Source organism: Typopeltis vanoorti, chromosome 3, assembly GCF_054136105.1.
Source record: "Typopeltis vanoorti isolate ZY-2024b chromosome 3, IOZ_Tvanoo_1.0, whole genome shotgun sequence".
NCBI lineage: Eukaryota > Metazoa > Arthropoda > Arachnida > Uropygi > Thelyphonidae > Typopeltis > Typopeltis vanoorti.
In genome coordinates, this window is record NC_143551.1 from 88642355 (window position 1) to 88668861 (window position 26507).

Genomic DNA, 26507 nt, shown 5'->3' on the forward strand with positions numbered 1-26507 from the left:
TTGTGCTTTCCCAAGAGTGTGTCAAGCTGTCTGTCAAACGTATGTTCAACGATACAAAAGAAATAAAAGGCGTGCTCAATGCACTATATCGGATTCGAGTGTTCTGTTTATTGTCTCGTCCTCAACCCCCCCCCCCTGCAAACTCCTAACAAACTGACACTTTCTTCCAACCAGATGTGATTACAACCAATCATCTTATCTTCTTTCAACCCAAAGATGGTTCATTATTTACAGACTTGTTAAAAAAAAAAAAAGAAAATGAATAAAAAAAAAAAAAAAAAAAAAAAAAAAAAACGGTATTAAATTAACTGTGCTGGAAGATCTCATTTTACCGATAAAAATATCGAGTGTGTTTGCCTGGTAATTGCCTGTTACTAAGGCTGCATTTATTGCGGCATGGTCATATATACGGTGTTCGGAGGGAGGATATGATCTCCGCAAGATGATACTTTTATTGACCTCCTTGTCATTTTCTTTTCTCATTATTAAGTAAGGCACGAAAATGGCGTCGTTAACTGACAAAGAAAAATTGCTCTGAAATACGAGCCATCTGTTACTTGATACTTTTTTTTTTTCATTGATAAGGAAAATAATATCTGTTTGCTAGCAAATTTTATATTAATTTTGAATCACGGTTAAGAAAACACGGAACTTAATAGAAATTTATAATGTTAAAAAACGTTTAATTTTCTTGACCACAAAAGCTATGGGATGACTTCTAATGGGACTACTCAGTTTACCGCAAACCTACCAATACAGGACGTTATTTACATTTCACTTCCTCCCACCACATTTCTCAGAAACTTAGCATTGTACACATGCTGAAGAACCGAGCTTCTCTCCTTACAACAGATCAACAAGACCTCCAGGAAGAACTATCCCTGATATCTAACAACCTTACCATGAAATGGATTTCCTCGAAGGCTTGTCCACAAGATACTTTTCTCTGACCCCCCCCACAAAGACAACGCGATGACATACGCTATATTTCTACCATCGTCATTCCATACTTTGGGACAGTTTCGAATAAGATTGCTAGACTCCTTAGACCACATAAAATAAGAGTAGCCTTTAACACTTTCATTGCCAAGCTGAAAATTGGAATTTCGTGTGGTGGCCAATTTTTTTAAATTTTTTTATTTAGTTAGTGACGTCAACGCGATAACGCGTGATCAGTCGTTTGGTGAGAACTCGCATCGCGCGATATCGCGTGATTGGCAATGAACGTGTTAAACCTACAGAAACGATTAGCCAATTCTTAAGATCACCAAAAGATAGCCATCCTTTCTTCAAATATGCTGGAGTTTGGTGACACCATACCCTGCTCGTGCGGCTTGAATAACATCGGCCAGACTTCAAGGAGCCTTGAAATTAGGCAAAAATAACACATTGGTGACGTCAATAATAACAGAGAAGAAAAATCGGGGTTAGCTTTTCATTTCTCAAGAACTAACCATATCATAGAGTGGGATAGAAGCACAATTCCTTACATAGAGGAGGACTTCCGCTCCCGAATTTTTAAAGAAGCCACAATAGTTACCCGCTGTATATAAAACCTTAAGAGGAACCAAGGGCTAATCTTGTCCGTGATCCGGAAGGCACCTTATTAAATCTCTTAACTCACCAGAACTAAATTACAGTGCCAACTATAGAACGTTCCTAAATAACAACAGGCACGCTCTATGCATGTATTGTACGCGCTCTGTTCTTTGTCTAATATAATTGGAATCGGTTGATTATAGTTTGTAACAGTTTTTTACTTTTTAGTGCCTTACATCAGTTATTTACTCTGAAGATGCCAACGGCCTTAGTTGGTATAACATAGTTGTTTCTTATATGCGCTTGATCAATATAGTCCCATCAGAAGTCATTCCATAGAAATTTGTAATATTACTTGAAGTCAGTAATTCCAAACACACGTACATTGATTGTTTGATAAATGAAGTTATAATTACTGTAAAAAGATGTGTAAAGAAAAAATATTTCCATTTTTTTTTTTATTTTTAAGAAAGTGCAATATAATAGAATATTATAGATATATTTATATTTTATAGCCAAATATTGAAACATTTAAAGTTTAAAATTAACCACAGAGCTCGGTTATATAATCTTAAATTTCAAAACTTTCATACTTTGCTATAAAATATGACCGAATCTATAATGTCTTCCATATTAATATTTTCTTGTGCCAAATTGAAACCTTTCTTCTCTACACCTTAACGAATGGTTTAATATGTTCTTTGAAAGTAACCATAGCAACTAAAATAACTGAGCAATATTGTAAAGAATACGTCTTGAACTGTTTTACATTTTAGTATTGTTTTAGCAGTCATGCTGTAATGAATCACGATCTTTAATGCCTTTTCATATATAATGATGAATTATTTCATTTAGAAATACATTTTGTTCATTATTTACATCCCAGTATGTTTTACGTTTTAGAAATTCGCTTCTGTTTAGTGAACTAATGCATTTCAAAGACGCCAACAGATTCTAACACACGCTGTTCTTCTGTTTCAGAACCTACCATGCCCTGTGATAGGGTCTTCAAGCACCCCAACCTACTGCCCGGATGTTAACACCAAAGTACTTCTTTAATCAGTCCATCCCATCGACTTACAATGTGACCAACACAAATCAATTAGGCAACCACATAAGGAAACAATGAAGGCGAAAAAATTGCTGTCGACTCTCTTCATTTCCTGTACGGCAATCTGGATGACGATGGTCTATCACGAAACGAGGGGCATGAAAGTGCACGTGCCGGGAGACATCGTGTTCGGCGGTCTGTTTCCAATCCATCAGAAAGGTGGCCGAACGAGATGCGGCGAAATCAATAAAGACAGAGGAATTCAACGGTTGGAAGCGATGCTGTTTGCCATCGATAAAATCAATCACGACCCGATGCTTTTGAACGGTATCAAAATTGGTGCCATGATTCTGGACACGTGCTCCAGCGATAGCTACGCCCTCAACCAATCGTTGGAATTCATAAGGGCGTCCATCAACACGGTGGACGCATCCGCCTTCGAATGTCAGGACGGTACGGTGCCCAAAATGAAGTTCAACACCAAGGCCATCACAGGAGTGATTGGTGGATCGTACAGTGAGGTGTCTCTTCAAGTGGCCAACTTACTTCGTCTCTTCCGCATCCCTCAAGTGAGTCCAGCTTCCACGGGGACTTCTCTAAGCGACAAATCCAGGTACGATTTCTTTGCCAGGACGGTTCCTTCGGACACCTTTCAAGCGATCGCTTTAGTCGACGTCGTACAGAAATTCAACTGGTCGTACGTGTCGTTGATATCTTCGGAGGGACAGTACGGAGACTCCGGAATGACGGCGTTTCAGAGAGAGGCGCGGGCCAGGAACATTTGCATCGCCATCAACGACAAAGTCCCCCATTCTTGCACCCGAGAGATGTTCGATCAGATCTACCACAACCTGCACACCAAACACAACGCTAAAGGAGTGGTGCTGTTCACGAGAGCCGAAGACGCACGAGGGATCCTAGAAGCGGCAAGACGTGCCGGAACAAACAACCCATTTGCTTGGATTGCAAGCGACGGTTGGGGAAAACAGGACCAAATAGTCGCTGGATTAGAAGAAGTGGCCGAAGGAGCAATAACAGTGGAATTGTATTCGAAAGAAATTGGTGAATTTGACTTGTATATGAAAAACTTAACTGCCTACAACAATATCAGAAACCCGTGGTTTGAAGAGTACTGGGAGAGTGTGTTCTCGTGCAAGCTCCCTCGCAATGAGGAAAATCGCAATCATTCGGTGCCTATATGTTCTCCCAATCTCCGTCTGGACGAGACAGTGGGCTATAAGCAAGAATCCAAGGTGCAATTTGTGGTCGACGCGGTGTATTCGTTAGCGCATTCGCTGCATAACGTATGGAAGGACATCTGTGCACCGTTAGATGAAAAAAGATATTGCGACGAAATGAGAGATCTCGACGGTGGTGTCTTGTACAAGAACTATTTGCTCAATGTGTCTTTCAAAGGTAAGTGTAAGTGTCAAACTAGAATTTGTCACCTTCTTTTCTTAATCCAGTTTTTTATTCCCCATCCAACTCCGAGCTTTCCTCGATTCATTTTTTTACGTAGTGAGCGCTGATGCCATAACAATAAAGACCCTATCATGACAACTGTCTTTGTGAAAAACGACTTCTCCTTCGCAATTTCTGTAATATTTTTCGTTCGCTGCTGCACGAGGTACAGATGCAATAAAGGCAACCCCCCCCCAAAAAAAAAAGCTATTCGATGTCACAATCTCTGTATTTGACTCGTGTATTATAAATCTTGTTGGCGTGCAAGATGGTGTCTGTGAAAGTGTTAGACATTTCGTAACAGTATCGAAATAATAAATTACAAAACAGAGCAGAACAGAAGCTCACAGAGCTGAACACACCTTAAAAAAGTTACTCTTATGGCCATATTGTTAGTTCTGACTACGATTCTATAATAAATTGTTTATCATGTGGCATTGTTTAAAAAGCAAACGAGTTTTCAGTCGCGAGTTTGGTTATTTAAACACAACAATGAAACTTCTAACAATGAGTTTCGAACAAGTGAAAACCATTTTATGTTCTTCCTTAATTACACATCTAGTTTTTTTATCAACAAATTTCACAGAACTAAGTTAGCATCCTATCGATGTTCTCTATTCACGATACTTTTGCATCTCTTTAGTTTATCGGAGTTGGAGGCGGAAACAAATCGTCAACACTCCAGGTTGCCCGTTCCAATAAAGGTAATGGATACGGAATGCCGTAATAACATACTAATAGCTAAACACGTTGCTACCATGCAGTGACTAGCGTATAATTTCCTGCTCTTGCTTAGCCTCTGTTACCTGATCTCTTATTAGCAAGAGGATGCTGATGGACTTAACAAGATACCTGACATTTCTGCACATTTCCTGCCCATAAATTAGCCCACTTAAAAGAAATCTAACCTGGCAATTTTAGTTTAACGTTGCAGATCAGAAGAAGTTGTTTGTAGTGTAGCTTTAAAGTTTATGAAATGTTTAAAATTGACGATTAAATAGAGAGAGAAAAAAAAACACTATAAAATGTTAAGCATGAAAGGCATTTTTACACGAATTAATACTGCCTTTTAAATCTCGTGCAATGACTTAAAAATGGCATATTACGGCAGTATAGCTTTTAATGAATTCAAATGAAAGTAGTTTGAACATTCTCCTGGAAACAGAGACTGCTCCTCTCGCAAAAGAAAAGCCAAACCCGGCCTGTAGATATACACTTCGACAGCCCCCTAATCCGTTTCATCCGCAGGGTATCGCAGTAGACAACTTTAACTATGAATACCGCGGATCTAATATAGATCTCTACGCACTAGCGAATTCTCTCTTCTTTCCAGTGGTGATTTTGATATGAATTCAAATTTTCAGTTGGTTTCCAACTGTAAATAAACGGATTAAAGATTACTACAAGGAGGGTTACCGCTAACAATGCTCTAAACATGTTTATCCATCCATTCCCTCGTAGTTTTCCCTTCATGAAACAACAGTTTCGATGTTATGTCCAACAGCAACGTTAATATAACAGCAGGATAATTTCCTCGTCAGTTGACCTTTTAATTTCGCTCCTATTTGATATCCTTTAAATGCAGTATGTTCACCAAAATTAAACTCCGTTTATATATTCCACCTTAATTTCAGTTTGTCGCTACTGCACAACTCTGTCAACTGTTAAGACAATTTAGTTAATTTAAGATAGTCGGACAGCAATTGTTATAGTTCAGTTACTGTTTTGGGCCTCGCATCCATCTTAGTGAACTGTTTTACGTGATGTATCGTCTATGATTATGCAAATAATTATGCTAGCCTAATTAAACTGGTTCGATTTCGTGGTGGTATGTTTTTTTTCTACATTCTTGTAGCATCGTATTCGGCCAATAATAGGTAAAATAATGAATCAAATGTTGACACAGCCGAAAAATCCATTTGTTAAAAAAACATAAAAGTTGTTTATTTCAGTTGTTGAAATAAACAACTTTTATTTTTTTTTAACAAATCGCGTACCTACCCACGATATTTCATCATTCAACTGCATTCATTGTTTGAAACTAACATTGGCTAACTCCAGCGCGCGACTCTCTAGCACGCGAACTAGTTGAATTGTTAGAAATTGACATTTTTGTAGCTCTTATCCAAAATCCGAATTACACGTGGTGTAAAAGTAAACAGTAAAAAAAAAAAAAAAAAAAAAAAAAAAAAACACGAAGAGAAACATCGACATTTGAAATACAAAACTTTTTCCGCGATAGCATTTGAAGTTTAACCCACAAAGCTCTTCACTTCTAGTCGGCACGTCTTGAAGTATCCAGCTCTTTATTAACTCGACGGGCACAACTTTCGATTATATGCCAGAGATGCGGAAACGTGGCTTTTCATCTTTCACAGTCGTAATTGTAGGAGGGAAACCAGAAGCAGCAGACTTTAATGATTGTCGAACATAGAAAAGATACGGCACGTCTAGTGGATAGAGAATTACGTTCCCACTTGACGTTAGCGTTTCGATGCTCCCCCCCCCCGCCGTTACATGCAAAGCAACATCCAATAATATGGAACAAATCTACCTCAAACACTCATAAAGATCGAGAGAGATAAGGCAGGTTAGTTCCTTTAGTTTCCATCTATTTGCTACATCTGTTAATTTCTGAAGCGACTTAGGAAATCACTTGGGGATGCGAACAAGCTTTTCAAGGGCTTTTTACAAAAGAGAAAAACTTCGTAGAACAAATGACAGCTTACATGTCTGTGATTAGTTTCTATTCAAATGAAAAATGACTAATTTTAGCAAGAAAAATATATTTTTTTCTTTTAACGAAACTCATTATTTCGTGTTTGAAAGTGAGGTTGACTAATCCTGATGTGTTATTTAGATAAATGAATATTCAATTAAAATGGCATAGTGATTTTATATTTTAAGTAACGTTCATCTCAATAATATACGATTCACAGTAGGCAAACTTTCCTGTTTCTCACAATAGAATCGATAAATCTTTTTTTTTTTAATTGGAGAATATTAAATATGATAATGTACGTAAAATGATTAAATAATACATTACAAGAATTGAAAAAGTAACAATACAGAAAAAAATTGCTATAACAAATGTCCCAGTCTATGTATTACCACATCCATTGTTTGAAATTAACATTTTATAACTGTAGCGCGTGACATTACAAGAATTGAAAAAGTAACAATACAGAAAAAAATTGCTATAACAAATGTCCCAGTCTATGTATTACCACATCCATTGTTTGAAATTAACATTTTATAACTGTAGCGCGTGCCATGAGCACGCGATCTAGTGAATTGCTAGAAATTAACAATTTGTAGCGTGAGAATGGCGCATGTGCTACTCTGAAAAGCAACAATGTTTTTTTCATGCACAACAATGAAATGACTTCCATCACGTGTTACCCGTCATGTAGGTTTCATAAAAAAAATAAATTGCCTTCATTGTTCACATTTTTATTTTTCCATAAATATTATCATTGTTCTCTTTTGTCATTTAAAATGAACAATTAATAATAACTTATACAATATAATAAAAGGTGTGCTTGTGATTGTTTTTCCTTTAAGAGCAAATGGATATGTTTACCGAGATAGATTTTGCTGCGTCAACAATGACCACAGAAGATACATCACCTTTAATGTTTCCTCGAAGTCCGGAAAAGCCCTTCGGAAGAAAAGAAATCACGACATACACGGAAGGAAATCTCAGATCGTTTAAAAAAAAAAAAAAAAAAAAAAAGAATCGAACTGCCGTAGGAAATGCATCACTCTAGTTGAGACTGCGTAAGAATCAAAACTTGTTTCAAGTCATTTCTTCGCCCAGAGAAAACCTTGCCATCTCCAAAAGATATTTTAAATATAAAACTAACGAATTACTGAACGTCTAGAGAAAAACGTGGATTAAATGTCGCATATCTTTGATTTTATAAGAGCGAACTGATTAGACTCTTTGTTCATAGACATCGAAGTCAATCGTCTGGTTCACGCGCCATTCCTTTGGATTGATTAATTACAGACAAAATCCCAGTAACAATCGCTGCACCCAAAGAAGGAAGAGTGAAAAAAAAAAAAAAAAGAAAAGAAATTGGCAATGTATTACACGAACCTTCCCTCGAGACATGAATCGTTACTGATCGCTTGTCTACTGACAACAAGATCTTTATTTGCTTCTTTTTTTTAATCTTAAAATTGCAGCTGCAGCAACTACTTGACACTCCTTAAAGTTTTACCAAGCGTCAAAAATAGATTTTTTTTTTTTTTCGTTTTGTTCCAAATCCCACTCCAACGTGTCCTATCTTTTGTTCATCTAATCGTCTCCTACATGCTCGAGTATTATTTCTTTCATTCATTTTGTCGCTCCCATCCAAAAAGAATTGCCTTCGAGGTCGGAAGAAGACTTAAGATTTATTCTTTGTAGGCCTTTATATAAATTTCTGATGCAATCTCTTCTTGTATTAGGGAGATAAAAATGACAGTCTCTTGCTATGCAGTAACGCCACTAAAGAAAGTGATTAATATCGTATAACAGGAAAAAGCCAATAGAAAAATCTGTTATATGCAGTAGCAGACTCATTTATCACAAAGGACGGCTTACGCATGCGTAATGAGACGTGTTAGGTGGCGAGGAAATCTTCACCACATTGTTGGCCATATAAACACACAACAATGCGGTATTGTAAACTCCTTTGATGTGCGGTCTTTACAAAATATCAACATCCCTCAAAATTATTAACACCCTCCATCTCTCCATACACGGCATTAATTTAGATTTATCTCAGTCTGTTGAAAGGCAGACTATAAACCAAGTGAAACAGTACCCCCCCTCCCAATGGTTTTATGTACGTTAAATATATGGTTGATTCGTATTTATTTTTGCATGTTGTAGTGGACCCAACCATCGCGATGATAAACTCACGAAAAACATTGTTTACTATTATATCTGCAATCAGTTTCAACTCGTGCAGCTTTGTAATCTGTACTTGGAGGGGACGAGCAGGTACAGACTGATACTGAACACGAGACAATAATGGTGACAACTGGGACTGTTTTTAAAAACATGAGTGAATATGACGTAACAATTAAATTGATCCCGTATGTAACATCCCGAATAGCGCTACAGAACGTTCTCTGTGAACGAATAGGGGGGGGGGGGGGTGTTCCATCGTTAAAAGATGGAACACTGCCATGGACAACATATACATAAATGGTATTTTAAACTAAAGTTTACATTTTGTTATTTTTTTCGGAATTATATTAGACATATATTTAAAACCCGAGTGCATCCGAGTTACGACATGGATAAACATTACACATTACTCCGCACAGTACAATAGCCATGCGCGATAAACGAACACACAATAAGATCCTGTAGATTGCCTAATTTGCTATTATGATTTAATTTCTAAACTTAAGCATTTATTCTAAAGAAATATTTTTTATAGAAACTCAAGTACTTTCTGATTATATTCAGTATGTGTCTTTGTAAATTTATAAAAAGAGGGATAGAGTATTAAAAAAAAAACTTTGAGACCAAATAAGTACTGTACGCCCACAGATGCGAGATCCTTCGACACTTCTGCGCATGTCAGAAGGCGAATGCATTCCGATAATAGGATAATCAATGTGTTTCATTGGATGAGTGTTTATCATTATACGTCAGAAAATTAGCTTTTCTTTTATAAACATTGTAGTTTTTAAAGTGGCAACTCTTTTGCTTGTACAACAATTGGAAATTTTACGTATCAAGCACGCGATTTCGCGTGTTAGTTGCTAATTCTTACATCCTTTATTTCTTTCTCCCCTTCAGCATGAAATCACCATTCTTGACAATCTGCCAGCCCCGGTTCTATGAACTGTGGGCGTACAATATGTTTGTATTTCATCTTATACTTTTGGAATTATATTTCTTGCGAATAGGTTTTATAATTGTTAAAGTGATAAATTATTCGAGGCGTAATTTGACTTCTTTGCAGTGTTCCTTTAGTAAATAATGGGGATAATTAGTATAACTAATTTCTTTACAAAATAAATTAAGTAATCCATGAGGATCCGCATCTCTCCCCAACAGCTTAGAATAACGTACAGTATAACAGCGTAATAGATAGTTCTAACATTATCACTGCGAAAAATCTAAAATAAAAAATCTATAGCATGAAATGTACTCATGTTTATACTTTTAACATGCGATTTCCAATTGATGTCGGTATCAGTTTTTAATCCTAAATACATTGTAGTATTCTCTGCGCATTGATCACACAGCAATAGAATGAAAACCCAACTCTGTAAAATAAAGAGTTCTCTGGCTTTTACGCATTGGAAAGATTCGAAACAGTCGTCATCATTGTGAGAAAAACAAATCGCAGAAGTATTCTTCTGGATGCAGATGCCCCCTTTACTAAACGCCCTCTCCTCCGAACTGAGAAAAATCCATGCAGTTTGTTATTGCAAACGAACCTCATATGCCGAAAACGGTAATCGTTCTCCAGAACAAACAATAGACTTGAATATCCGTGTTGGTTCCAGCAATGCAGACTGTTTTCTTTGGCTTCCGGTGAAGCTAAAGAAAATTAATATCCTGGTTCGGATAAGGTTAGATATTTCGGATGCCGTGATCTAAACATGGACCTTTTTCCAAGGATTCAGACCTCTAACCAGCAGAGCAACAGTCTCAAAGTTCGCAGATTATCATAATCTCCGATGTTGGCAAGTGATCTCGACTTTTGAAACTATGTACGTATAAGCATAAAGATTGGATTACCTGTATAGTAGGATCTTTAGACTGAAATTTTTGCCATCTAACGCAAATTCTTTCGACTTAGAAGCACCTCAATTTGCTATGAATGGTTGCTTATCTCGGGTTTAGTCCAAAAGCTATTTGCTAGACGCGATAAAAGAACTGCGAACTCTCCTAATATCTCCTGAACGTAACAAACACATTCTTCTACCGTATAACGTCTTCTTAAAACGAACGCCATCTAGCGGTACATTTCCCACTACACTTATATTTATGTGCGAATATTGCATTGGCTAAGAGGACAACATAACCATCCATAATGTTTTTAGCTCTCCGTGCAATACAAGATTTTATTGGCACTTTCATTGCTGCAAGAGTCCCTGTTATCGACGCCCCCCCGCCCCTAAAATTGATGAAAACAGTAGATACTCGCTCAAGGAGTTCTATTTTGAATATCTTGAAAATCATAAATTTAAGATGCCTATCGTAGAAATGTTGGGTGGAGAAAAAAAAAAAGTCTGCTGCATTTTAAAGAAAACAAAATGGAATATGAAAGCTATGCACGTCGGGATTTTGCGATGTAAATTCGTTTTTACCAGTATAAACCGGGAGATGTTAATATTCATGACTCCATTGCACAATTCTATATCATCAGGAGCTTCAAAAACACGAAAAAAAAAAAACGCTGTCAACGTGTATTTAAACGTGCTCTAGGTTGCTTAGTAAAGCGCTGATATAGATAAAGCAACGGGTTATTTTTGGTAACCAATGCGACCTTCGTTCGAGAGTAAACACCACCTGATTAACATGTATCGCAATACAAGGCACTTTGCTCAACGCCTTTTCTCTAACTCAGCGTGTCAGGAGCAGTTATGGATAATAAATTCTACCTTTTGCCTCTCTCACACCATAAATCCATAGCATGCCTTCGTGTTCCCGGAGTATTTTAATTTACGTACAATTAAACCAGTGGAGGAACACAGTATAGTGTTAACCATCCGTTGCAGATTAATCTTACGAGGTTTCCTAGACATCTCATTAGAACTTTATGACGGATTATGGTAATTGAAACGAACCCATTATAAAGGCCTGTGGTTTAGGCTTGCTTCAGCGATCTTTGTTTTAACTCGGTGAAGCGATCTTATTTTTATTTATGTATATACGTGGACTTTTTTTATGCAAACGTAAAAATATTGTTTATTATCTTCTAGGGTTTTTGTCTTTAATTTTTTTTTTTTTTTTTGGCAAAAGAAATTAAGGTCTATATTTTGTTACGTTAAAAATGAACACAGTTTTAATGAAATTATTAAGTCATGCATACTAAATGAGCTCAAACAATGACGTGAAGCCCATTGTTGATGAAAAGTACATGAATTACTTTTATTGTTGTATTTACGCAACAATGCTAACCCTCACTGACTGTTGCAGATACGTTCAGATAATTTTAAAGTGTAATATTTATATATATAAACCCCAATATTGTGATAATATCAGGTTGATAGGTTAGACTCGGTTCTCAAGCGTCTATACGTTTGTTTTATATTACGATGCTACCTGTATTGATGATCTCGGAATAAAGTATGATATATTGATACATATAGGAATAAATTATTAGGGTCGTGAAAAGAAATGTAAAGAGCAATTTTTTTTGGTAGCACACTTTGATGACAACAGCGCATCTTTCGGCAATGCTGTTTAAATTTCTGCCTTCACTTTTCTGCCAGTCTAGTGTCACTGTCACTTTTATTGGAATGGAAATTGATTGTTGGCAGAAGAAAAAGTTAAGTTTCTATCCATAAAATATTCATATTATTCGTACGAATTGTATAGACATCATTCAAAATCGCTGAATAGTGTAGATTTTTCGCAACGTCAAGTTTTGATTTGGAATTTTCTTCATTCACACCTTCTCTTTAAATGAATCATTTTTTTTATTTATTTAAATTAGGTATGCCAAATCTGCGATTTTTAACAGTTAGTTCGAAAGTAGTCCGTGATATTTTATCATGAATTTTACATCGTAAATAAGCCATAAATCATAAATGCGTGTTTCGAACTCGGTATTTAAAAAAAAAAAAAATTCTTTGTTATTAATTTCTGTTGCATGCTTAGCTTGTCTGTACATGAAAGTTATAAGGGACTTAAAATATCCCTTGCGTGCGTTTCTCCGAGGCAATAAAATCATCGATCATAAGGCTGTACAGATAATACAAAGACTTGCCATACTATTAAGAAAAGAGGATGTATAGCTGCATTTTAGTAGCTACACATTGAAAAGATTACCAAAAAACGAGATGTGTGTACACATACTTTTGGGAAATTTATGAGGCTGTCCTCATATTTTTTTTTTTTTTAATATTGCACCCAACTCATGGCAGAGCAAATTACAATGGTAGACTCGAGCTGACTATAATCGCGTACAATCGTGATGGATTATAATATTCATTGCTGAGTTAACAATGGAATATTGTTTAGCGAATTATTAATCATGATGTGAATGTTCAAAAATATAAACAAACTGGAAATTTATTCTCTGTTTAAAGTGTTTTCGAATTAAGTTCTAGTTCTAAACTTTACGTACTCAGCAAAACTATTATGCCGATAGCTATGGACTTGTAAATAAGTATGCCGACAATTTCGGAACAATATAACGAATTCATGTAGGATTAAACATTACTTGCATCTAGCAATTAAATTTTTCGTGGAAGAAAGATTCTAGCCTAACTAAACGTGTTTAAAACAGCCATCCTTAATGGTTATGATTATGACGAGAATTGTTTATAAATTAGACCCTACACGACTTTCAGTAACCATTAAAATGCACCCCGCATACAAATTCTATTAGTACGGAAACGATGTCGAGATGTTAGCCACATAAGGTACCACATTTCCTGAGTTTATCGTTCATTCTACGGGTCGCAGATGGGTTAGACATTATCTCCAGCATTCCTATTGCAAGCAGAAACTGACGTGAGGAGATTATTTATTATATAACCCCTTTTGCTTTTCCTGGTTTCTGTCCATTCTATTTTTGAAGATTTGCTTGTAAGGCACGCTTAGAAATGTGTAAGTGGGCCTCATCTTAATGCTGATGGCCGCTGAAGATGGTTCGTTCAGGTTTTGAGTTTCATTGCTAGGAGGGTGGTTCCGTAACAGCTGGTATTTTTATGATATCACATTTCAATGCTTAGGGAGGGAAAATTAATGCCCTGATAAAACATTAGGAAATAAATGTCATGCGCAATAGAGACACAAATAATAAATTATATACCTGAAGCTTTGTTTAACGTCCGACACATTCATTTGAAATACAGATTCATAAAGGCTCATCCATAAAGTACAGTCTTTCGAAAAGGGGGTGTTTTGTTAGAAAGAATACCAGTAGAAAATGGAGGGAATTGACATAAGGAATTGACATCTCTCCGTTTCTACTAAATGAATTAAATAAATTTATTTATTTATTTTTAATAGGACCTAGGACGTGACCAGTATATTTTGGTTATGATTATTAAACTCATCAATAAATAAGGTTGTAACCTCGCATGAAATTGTTGTACTCTAGTATCGCCACTTAAGACAATCTCTAAAAGCGTCGTATATGCTGACGGTCGTATCGGACAGCTATCAATTATTTGGGGGATAAAAATAAAAGCTGAATTGACGATCGTTGGGTTTCACTGTAATATGTTATGGTAACACCGATCTGCATGTGAAGAAACTACAGTAAAATCTACAAATCGATCTTCAAGTAATTGTGCAGTATTGGGTGAATACCGTCTTATTTGTTCATTGATTAGGACCGAACTGAATAAGTTTTAGCAGAGTTTATTATAAAGTTTTAAGTAAGATTTCATATTCCTTATGTGATATTGGAAGTTCAAATATTGAATTTCAATAAATTGATATTATAAAACAAGTATACTCCGACACCAAATTAAAGTTGAATATAAGTTTTATAAATGAAAAAGGTTTTGGTTGAGGTGATGCGGCAGTGAACAATCGACCGTGAGATGCGGTGATGATTGATTCATTCAATCCCTTGGAGGGTAATGGATAGCAATGCTGTAGCCAATGAAGTTCTAACTGAGGCTATTGCTGTTACCCTCCTGCCATGATCAGAGCTTTAATTGCTCAATAACACCTTATCCCTACACTGTCCTCTACAGATAACGGGGAATATGAAAAGCATTCTTGCTTCGCCCCTTTAAGCCAGTCCTTATAAGGAGATGATGCATGCATGCATGTGATGGCCGGGATAAGCCCCGCTGTAAGAGGCGACTAAAATGGACGCAGAGTTTTTTTATTATTATTGTTCCGGGAAACTCCAAGGAGTCGACAGACTCATCGAATTTTGAGAGTTTCGCTCTCTTAGGTTTCTTCCGGAATCTTGCTCCCGGTTAAGGAGGTGGGGCTTAGATTTCGGGGGGGGGGTTGCCCTGATAGAGCATTTTGAGTCTCTGGGGAGGGTCTTCTCCGGAGTCGACTTGTCGATGGATACTTTTCCCTGGAATATGAGCGGTTCTACTCGGTGGTGGGGGAGCCTGTCACTGAGTTGGTCGGTCTTTCGGCAACTTGTAGGGGGTCCGGGGGATCGTCTGAATTTTTAGAAAGGGCTTTACTTACATACTCGCCCCAATGTAGCCGAGGCGACTAAAATGGGTATCCAGGGAGGGTAATGGATGGGAATGCTGTAGCCAATAAAGTTTTAACTGAGGCTCGGCTATTGCTGTTACCCTCCTGCCATGATCAGAGCTCTCATAGCCCTATATTATCCTATCCATACATTTTCTTTACAGATAACGGGAAATATGAAAAGCATTTTTGCTTCACCCATCTAGCCAAAAAAATAAAAATCGTTTATGTGTTCAACTAATATATTTAGATATTCAATTTTACATATATTACTTTAGTATTAATTTTATAAAACTAAGATATCAAGATATCTGGACCCTTCGGGAAATGGAGTTTATTACTGGGATAGAAAACCTCCAGAGTCCAAGGACTCATTGCGAAAGGGCACTCCATTCTATTAACCCTTTATCTAAACACCGGGCCAATTTGTTACGTAATTTGAGGGAGGCGAGAGTTATAAGTAACAATTTGTGAAAAGCGTGACGCAAAGTCACGCAAGTGAGACTATGAATGCGCTAGCAGTTTATTTATGTAATGCATACGAATACAGTTCGTGATGTTTTGGCTCATCTGCGTGTGTTTATTTTTCTATACCTTGTACCTTGTTTATTCTCTGTACTAAACAAATACAAAAAAAAAAAAAAAAAAATATATTGGCTTTCTTCTGATATTCATCGTGACAGTCGAGGTATACGATGAACATCAAAAGAAAGCCAATTTTTTTGTGTTTGTTTATTACAAAATTCATACGTCCATTTCGAAATAAATATCTGAATCTGACCCAATAAACTGGCCCACGTAAGGTTGGTGACCTAGAATTACCTACCGAGAATGAGCTACAGGGCAAGTATAATTTAATATTCAATTTAGTATCGAATTAAATCCTTTTTTGTTATCTGGTTGCGTGAGCAGAGCACTTCTTTCTTTTCATGAGTATTTTGTGCCGTCTATTTCCCGTTGTGGCTGTTGACGTGGGCATGTAAGCAAACACACATTACTGCTTAAATGCACATTATCATGACTGCGCTCGTTATGTGTGCAACTTCTCTTCTCTAACCGATTGCACAATGCAATTGTTGCCACACTTATCTAAGAAAAAAAAAATGATATTTGCAAGATGAGAGTTAAATAACCTCACTACTTATGCAATGAAACAGATACAGATGTGATAATACGTTGAAAAAACTATGTTGGGTCTGAAACAGTCATATCGTGTGAGGGATGGCTACTATAAAGCACGAAATTCTCTCACTTTCTCTCTCTCTCTCTCTCTCTCTCTGATGTATGCTACAGCTCGCGGGCCAGTCTAGAACATTCTTCTCTTTCCCAAGAACTCTCTGATTTATGAACTCTAAATTATCTCACGGCCTCGAGTGCCTATTTATCGCAAAACTTGTATTCTCCTTAGGCTACGTTTAATTGCTGCAAACCTTATATTTCTAATAGCGAAATTCAGCGTTTCTCTAAGTTCGTATCGATCCGATTTTATTCATAATACAAGAATCCAAACCCTGTACGAAAAAGAAACTGAAATTTTGCTTTTTTGAAAAAAATGTAATGAAATAATATATAGAATCAATCTGTATAATTAGATACGTGTGTGTGTGTGTGTGCGCGCGCGAAGCAGGGGTGGCCCGTGCATAGGCACTGCGGAACTGCAGCACCCCCAATTTTTCTCGATATATAAATATATTTATTAATTTATTTATATTTGCTTGTAATATTTAATTTTATCATCAACAATCCTATACAATCCTCTTATTTTGTATAAAAAATAATAAAAATCCATCTTGTAGCACTTAGGAGGGCGAAGGACGCTAGCGGCACTGTGTTTACCACAGTGTCATATTGCTACGCGCGCGCAACAATATGCACGTCATAGTGAGATGCGAGGCTATTAGCGTAATGTGGCACTGTCCGTCGCGCAGTTCCACTGTTGTTTATATGCAGTTTGCGCCAGTAGTAGAGTGTTCGTAGTGCTTATCGTGTTTACTCCGTCTCTTGAAATATTTGGACATTACAATTAAAGGATTTAATTGTAATTTTAAAAAACTAAATCCATTCCTTTAATTACAATTAAAGGAATGAATTATACTAAACTGTATACTTTTTATCGATAATAAACAATATTTTTTCATGTTTATTTTTTTTAATTTTTACCATAATTTTGATATTTTATCGAAACACGTATGCACTGTATTTACAGTGTGTATGTAGATTTCGAAAGTTGCAGCACCCCCACGATTTCAAGCCACGAGCCGCCACTGGTGGGAAGGTATTTTCTGTTATGATACAGTAGTATCCAAAGAATATATAAACGATCGCTTACTGTAATATTTAATGTTTTAGTGAAACCGGAGAGTTTTTTTAAATAAAAAAATAAGAGTCGACAAAAAAATAAAATAAAACATTCTGTGTTCACTGTGGGACTGATATGATAACCTTCTAATATTTAAAACAACGTCGGTACAGAATTGTTACATTCACTAGTGAAGACTCAATAATACCTTACAAGAAATTTCAGCTAATATTTAAGAAAATCGACAATGCCATTATAGATTACATGATGTTAAAATATCCGACGAAGGCAGAATGTTTTCTTAGCCGACAAGGACTTAAGAAGTGTGGTTACACTTCGATCTATGGAACAGAACCACATCTTGTTTAATTTTGTCTTTTGTTTTCGGTAAAATTCAATAAAGGATCTCCTATAGCAACATCTGTCAAACCCTTACAATGAGAAAGAAGGGTGTGTGTGTGAGAGAGAGATTGAACACTCCATCCAAATATAGAAAGAGGGAAAAAAATCTAAAATTTATCTCCGTTGTGAAAAAGGAATATATAATGGAACATACTATACTGTGGTTAGTCCTTAAAGAATGATAGTTCTATGGTAACTAACATAATCAAAGCATGCTACGATGTTCCTCAGGGGCAACCATTCGCTGGCCTTACATCCTTGGTTGCTTTTGCCTTAATTTCAAACTACAAGTGCTCAGATTGGCATCATAGTTTACATTTTAGTTCGTTATATTGCATCTAAAATAATCTATTTATATAAAATGTACATTTAATGTAATAACTGGATTAGTGTGCAAGTTAAACAATACACAAAAAAAGTGGAGATGATGATTTATATGATTTACGATATAAGTCATTTGTGTGTTTACACCTTTCATAGAAGCGGGTGGACCTTGAGAATCAAATTTTCCAAATGTGCTCTAATGAAAACATATCGACACGCCGAGTGGAAAATTTTAATTTTTTGTTCGATTTGGTACACTGACTGAAAAGTATTTCTAGTGTTATCTTATAGACCATTTAGGTCCTGTAAGAAATGATTCCTTCTTACTTTCAGTAGTTTTGTAACGTAGTACCATGAAGGTGAGAAACTTAACCTTTCATTCGTTTATTTCTGCATAAATTCTAATTATTAGATAAAAATGTCAACAACGAAAGTTGCACAAAATATGGAACTCTTTGAGCCAAAACCCGCTTAGGCTTGCAATAAGCATTATGGTGGTCTTACTCCAAACGACAAAACTCATCTACCACCCAAAGACATTGACAAGCAACTATTCCAACTTACAGCTTGCTGGTTGAAGAGCGAGTACGCGATCCATTGGTTAGAAATGCTGGCAAAGGGATTCATTGTATGTTTTACAGGATGAAAAGCCATTCTAAGATTTCTTAAGTCTTACACAAGGAACTTTTATAAGGGCTTTTCAAAGAATCCAAATGACGATGCTCAAAGAAGATCAGCTCTTGCAATTAAAGGACATTGTTACTGAGTGAAGTAGCGTTTTGTGTCCGGAAGTGGAATAACCCTCTGTACGCTTGTTACTGTAATTTAAATACAAATTAGAGATATGCATAATAATTTTTTATTTAAATAAAAACAATGGCATAAATTACTATAATATGGACTTTTCATTCTAAACTAAAAGTATTGCACTGTATGCATGCTTTTCAATTTCGCACAAATTTTCAAAATAATAATAATAATAATCCTAGTTATAACAAGCTAATGTCATTGGAAATATAGTTATTCAAAAGTATATCTAAATTTTGAAATATATTTCCAAATAATCCGCTTTTAATTTTGGTGATTTGAAGATGAATCCCAGAGAAATTGTAGCTTCTGATTGCAATCAATATTACAATCCATAAGAATAAATCATTACAGAGTGAAGAATCACAGACCAGTCAGTCTTCTTAATGTTATGGACAATCGACAAAAAAAAAAAAAATTAATTACTAATAGTGCTCAATTGTATTGTATATAATGCAATATGGTTACGTTAAGGAAATATCGGTTTTAGCAAAACTACTTCCTATTTATGAAATCCCGAAGGAAACAAACCGAGTAATGTCTACGATATGATTATCGAATTTCAGCAGCATTTGATAGCGTTCCCCTTAAGAATACTGACTTAAAATGTACCGAATTTTCTATCTAGTGAGATAAAAGGGGAACCGGTTGATTGATAGACGATATGATTGCTATTCGGAGGCGAGACTCTTCAGAGGTTACTAGAAGCGGGATACTAATAGCGTTTAGTTTTCGGACTCTTATTGTTTAATACATGATCTTAGTTCAAATATTAAGTGTAGAGTTCTCTCTTTGTTGATCATGTGAAGTTGGGCAGAGTATCATTTGGATTAAGTTTTAACAGGATGAAAATACTTGAAGAGCAGAAGTGTCGAATGCAGTTTTAACATTTAACATGAATGAATGCGGATATGTACGATTCAGTAAGAAGACAATAATTTGAAGGACATACTTAATAAATCATTAGTTGAATACGAAGACTTGGATATTTTTGTTGACATGAAAATTAAGTTGACGAATCATATTTGTAGGACAACTAGCAAAGCTCGTCAGATTTTGGGATTAATTAAAAACTTCGCTTGTAGGAATTACAGGTGCTTAATGAGACCAATATTGAATTATGACTTCCAGATTTACTCGCCGAAATGGGCTTCAAAGAAAACGAAAGTATTGAGAAAAATGATTACGTATAGGGATGGATTCTGCGGTAATAATTATGAAGTTAGTTTTAATCTGATGGATTTAATTGAATTTCATCAGTTAGTTCAGAGCGCCCGTGTAGCCTTGTGGGAATGGAGTTTGCGTCCAGCACTAGGTTCCAACAAGAAAAACCGTTCTAAGTTCGATTTTAGTTGCCGACTGGAGTAACTTCTTGTATGCCTTTTGACGACCAGTTGCAGTTAGTCGATTTCTGACACGAGCAAGTGTGAGTTTTCCTTCCTGAACCTGGATCACAAAACATTCTACCCTAGGATTTAGAGCCACGAGATGGCAGAAGTTATCTTCTGTACAATCTCCCCTGAAAATCATTGTTTCGTGATATTCTAGGCTGACTATCAGTGAATGCTTGAAGGAATAGTGACAGGCTCTCTGTCTATCTTCAAAAAAGTTACTTGGGACTAATGGATATCATCCGTTTAGGAAATAAAAGGCGTTAGAGGAGTTTTGTCTGTTAATTCAAGGCTTACATAAAATAGCAGGACTTTGTTTCATTGTAGCTGGAAGGTTGGTAGAGCGAACTGCATATTAACGCTAATTCGAATCCCGCCTTAAGCATGAAGGTTTGTAAATGCCTTGAGGTGGAGAAATGAATTTCATACCCCCCCCCCAATGAAAGACCACTATCGATTTATAGAGATGTTTATTAGTAACTTCGCACTGAAACAATGCTACATACTATGGTGCTATATGTAGCACTCCAACAGTATTCTGTGTTATCCAACTCCAAACTTGGGGATTCGAGAAGTCATTCTCTGGTAAGTCCTCCATGGCACCAATGTGCCCTATAAGGCGCGCAAAGAGAGTATCTTAAAATCAGCCCGAGAGAGAGAGTCCAAAGCTTAGTAAGTCCAAAACTCTGGTGACACTGCACACCTTTAAAGGATACAGTTGTAGAGGTAAAGTTTGGTACGATGTTATGTTCTTCCTGAAGTAGTAGACAGCTTTCTCGTGATGGAGGGTAGTGAACCGTCGCACAGCACCCACAAATTGTATGTCAATAACGACTAATTCATCTCCTTCTCTTTACTACAGGGTCAGGTTTACTTGAAGTATCTAAAAATGTTCCATCTTTGGTCTCTGGATCAGAGCTTCGGAATTATGTAGAAATGTATAATATAAAATCAGTTGACCCACGATACGAAGGACCTATAGACTAGCATCCTTTCGTACCTGGGAATCAACTGAACTATTTTCTACTTTTTTTTTAGAGAAAAGTTAATTTTCTTTACCTTAGATTAGCAAATAGGTGGAATAACCTTTATCAACTGGTTATAAAGCGATGCATTTATGTAATTTTAAGCTCAAATTAATTTATGGCTGTAGAGGATATTTTAATTAACATTTATCACATGATTTGGCAGAGTTGAGAATGGCAGTACTGTTATGTGTTTGAGTATAAATACGTATGGTAAAATCTAAACGAATAGAATGAATGAATGACAAGATAATAAGCTGAGTGAATGCTTAAACCATCCTACACACGGATGACTAATTTCATGGTACATATGTCAATTTGGCCACAGCGGCAATTACTACACTGGTATCCAAAAGCTAAGGACAAACTACATTTCTACCTCCATATGAATAAATTTCCATGAATACAGCCAATGTCGACATATATTTATTTAATCGCCAGCATACTAATGAATTATATTACACAAAAATGTGTTATAAATTTCGTACAAATTAAATTGTACAAAATTTATACGTGTTTGACAAAAGTTATAAATTTCCTAAGGATTAAGGAATTAATGTGCAGTACTTACAGAAGACTGTGCGGACAGACATTTTCAGTATAGAATATGTCCACCCAAAACTGCGATTCTACTCTCACAACGTCGTACCAAGCTTAGCACCAAGTGATTCGATAGTTCTTGAGGCGAACTGGGCCACTCTTCCTTCAGAACAAGGATAAGGCCTTGTTTGTTTTCTGGAGGGGAATTTCGAGCAGCAATGCGCCTTCCTAATGAATCCTAAACGTATCCAATGGGGTCGAGATCTGGGGAGCATGCTGGCCACTCGATTCGATTAATATCCTCGGTTTCCAGAAGTATCTTCATTACTCGTGTACGATGTGGTGTGGAATTGTCATCCATGAAAATGAATTCTTTGCCTTGTAGCTCGGTGCATCCATTAAGCATAATGTCTCCTTACACCACAACCCCACTACCGCCATATCTATCCCTTTCAAGAATATTCTCGCGATGGTAAGCAGTACCACTTTCACGCCGGAATCAAGTGCCGTCTAGAATCGGAGGAAATACTAACACGACTTATCTGTAAAGAGTAGTACATTAGCTCATTGGTGTCTTGTCCAACTTTTGATAAATGGATGCAGGCCTTCTGGCGTATATGGCTACTTGTCGCAGATGTCTTTCCACAGTTTATCGAGATATCCGCGTACCTATGGTTGAATGGAGCCGGCTTGCAAGCTGACCTGCCGTGGTGCGTTGATTACCTTTTGCTGTTATAACCAAAAATCTGTCTTCATGTTCCGTGGTAGAGCGAGGTCGACCTCTTAGCAAACGTCTGGAACACATTCCATTGGATCGAAATGCTGCCCAGATCCTGGATTCAACGCTGTATGATATTCCGAACTCTTTGAGAATATCAGTAATTCTGCGGCCTTCAAGCTTTCCAATAATAACGACATCTAGATGATGTCGTTGAGGCATTACAAGACATCCAAGTTGGAACCTTTTTTTACCTTCGCGAAAAGAACTTCCTTCAAACGCAATTTACTTAGCCCAACGTTTTGCCTTTTATCCTGTTGAGTGCTACCACGTGATCCGTTTACGCGATTCGAAAATTTGAATGTGTACCCGCTTTCTACTCGAAATCGTCAGTTATGCAAATTGCCACAAGCTCATTCGTCTGAATTTGCTGTTGTAATCTACAGAAATAATGTTTGTCTTTAGGTTTTGGACACTAATGTATAAAATTCAGCTACCGGTTTTCTTTCAGCATGAGTTAGTCGATATCGGACTATGGAGTTGGTTTTCTCTGCCCAAACATGAAACAGACCTTGAAAACATTTAGTAGTAGTTACGTATACATCCTGCTTCAAATATGAATTGAGAGTTCGTGGCATTGCAATCCTAGGTGGACGTCGTAAGGCATTTAGTTTGTTTGAAAATTAGGGAACATATTACTCTCCAAACTTTGAAGAAATTATGCATTCCAGGTAATCAATTTCACAAGCCGAAAAGTTTTCGTTACATCTTTAGTAAAATTCTTATATATTAAACTAAATAGAGTATTTACAAAATTTTAATTTTCTCCAAATATTTTCAAAAATTAATTTTGACTTAAATAAATACGATCTATAATTAAAGTTTCAAAGTTAATATATATGCATTAATACTAAAATATTTGAAATTTCAAATATGAAATGTTTTTAGTGTTTTCATGTATTTTTATACATAATGGAAATCTATTTTTAGTCAAAGTATACAACTTAGACATTAAGTAATTCGATTGACCGTTATGTTCAAATATAAATGATTGATAAATTACTCTTCATTCAAAAACGATCAGAAAAATCATTATAATATTGTTTCCCAGTTTAGTTTGAAATACTGAAGTTTTTTTTTTTTCCATTTTTCAGTTTAATTCAAATTTACGATAAGACTGTATAATTCAAGAAAACTCATAAACCAGGTATAAGTTCGAAGCTAAATTTTATAACACTCAATAAACTTTCGTCGTGTATACGTTTTCAACTTTGCGGTTTTATTACCAAAAAAAAAAAAAAAATTACGACAGTTTTATTGCTCCTGCATATATACTCGGATTCCAGATAGGATATGGATTATCACTGACGCCTTCTTTCATAAGTTAGAAGAGTCGAAAAACCTATTTTTTATTCCTGAAGGTTGAATTTCTATGCGTTTATTATCAGAATTCTATGGCTCCAACCTCTCAGGAATAAAGCGCTACGGAAGCAAAGCATAACATAAAACGCGCCATTTCTCGAGAGAGCAGACGAACAATCCGGGAAAATTAACATAAAAGTCCAAAGATTGTTGTTCAGCGGGGGTCAAAAAAAAAAAAATCAACTTGTCAACAATGAGAAAACGACTTATCTTTGCGCATGCTCCAAAGTGATAAGTTAAAACAATAAGTTCAGTTCTACTAGATACAGTATTGCAAATCTTGCTTGAATTTATTGCAAATTATTGGGAATTTCAGAATTTTTTTTCCGCCCAGCTAATGAAATGAGTGGCCGAATAATTGGTAGGTCTTGTCATTAGATCACAATTTCCCAAACTGGAAAACGGCTTGAAAAATTCTGCATATATATACTGTATATATATATATATATATATATATATATATATGCAGAATTTTTGAACATATATATATGTGCCAAAAGTAATTCCAGCCATGTAGGGAGGGAACTGAAACAGATGAAGTAGTTGAAGTATTAAATAAGTACTTTACAAGGGCATGTTATGCAGATGGAGGTAACAACAGAGGCAAAATGGCATATATGCAAATAGACAGATGAACGAGAGGTGCATAAGATATCACAGAACTTTGGTGTGAAAGCAGCCATGGGATTAGATGGTATGCCTGCTCGAGTATTACTATAAGGCGCTAAGGATTTGGCAGTGCCTTTGACCACATTATTTAAGTCTCAGCTCAGGGTTGGTCCCTATGGGATGGAAAGAGGGAAAATACTTCTATTGCATAAAAAAGGCTCCCGAGATTCTGACCGACCGATCGATCAGCATCTCGGGAATTGGTGGTCAACGTATTGGAGAATTTGGTAACGGAAAAATCCAGGAATGCGCAGACAGGAATTGGGAGCGGGGAAGACATGATTTGTGAAGCGTAGATCATGTCTCAGTAAATTACCTTTTCTAATATAGTGAGAGCCGGGGTGAATAAAGGCAATGGGTTATACGGTGATATTGCTGGATTTTGCAAAGGCTTTTGATAGTATACCGCCTGGAATTCTGATAAATAAGTTGCAGCAAATGGAGATGGATACGACGTTAGGAAAGTGAATAAGAGGGTGGTTGTTGGAGAGATGCCAGACAGAAGTTTATTCAGGAATAGTCCAGTAATATGCCTGGGACTAGTCGCTCGCTGCAGGGTTTCGTACTTGTCCACTACAATTTAATTTGTATATTAATGATGTAGGAAATGATCTGAGAGGAAAATATTCATTTTTTGCCTATGATGGAAACCTGGGTCGGGCAATAAAGATAATGTTAACATTTTGCAGGATCATTTAGATAGACTAAATCATCCTGAAAAAAAAAAAAAAATGGATGTCAGTTTAATGTGACAAAGTTTAAGGTTATGCATTTTGTGGCGAAAAGATTACCAGCTGTATACCACATTGGTGGAACTGTACTCCAGGAAATTGATAGAGCCAGTGATTTTTTTTTTTTTTTTTTGTGAGGGAGTTCACGTTTAGAGAGCATATGCAAAAGTCACGATAACAGCTTATTGGATTACGTAATTAGTGAAGAACATAGTGACCAGCACCTCTTGACAAGATCCCCATCTCGACTGCATAGATTAGATCGTTTGGGTTTCTTCGGGATGAGGACTTTGGAGAGGATCCAAAGGCGAGTAACCAAGATGGTGGCAGGTATGGAATCTACCTTATTGAGGTTAGATTAAAGATTTGTGAGTTACAGAAACATTGACAAACAAATTACTGAAACCTTTTTAAAAGTTAATGCAGAGGAAATTTTTCACAACAGATCTGGTGGTGGGAGAACTAGGGCTATCCTTGTAAATTGATAAAAGGTGTGATGACCACATTCTTCATCAATTTATATAGGGCCGTATCGTATTAATTTCTCTAATACTAATAATTAATTGTAAATATTCCACACTCTGTCCTTATTATTGTACCTCATTGGAATCACAAGCCTAAGCATGTATAACTTCATTATTTATTTCTCTTTTACTCCCATGTTGATCGTGGCTTAAATTCATCCTCAGACGCTGCATTCATTATGTCTGAAGTCACGATATTACACCGGAATTCTCAGCGCTCAGATATAATAATAAATAAAAAC

General features: G+C 36.3%; 1 protein-coding gene across 1 annotated transcript in view; it reads left to right on the forward strand.

Moving 5' to 3' along the window:
- Positions 1 to 2724: 2724 nt before the first annotated feature.
- Positions 2725 to 26507, forward strand: part of LOC150108362 (metabotropic glutamate receptor-like) — a 68112-nt gene continuing 44329 nt past the window's right edge. Inside the window, exon 1 of the mRNA XM_090390453.1 lies at positions 2725 to 4006. Within this exon, the coding sequence (XP_090246579.1) occupies positions 2725 to 4006 (1282 nt within the window). The remainder of the gene's footprint in view (positions 4007 to 26507) is intronic.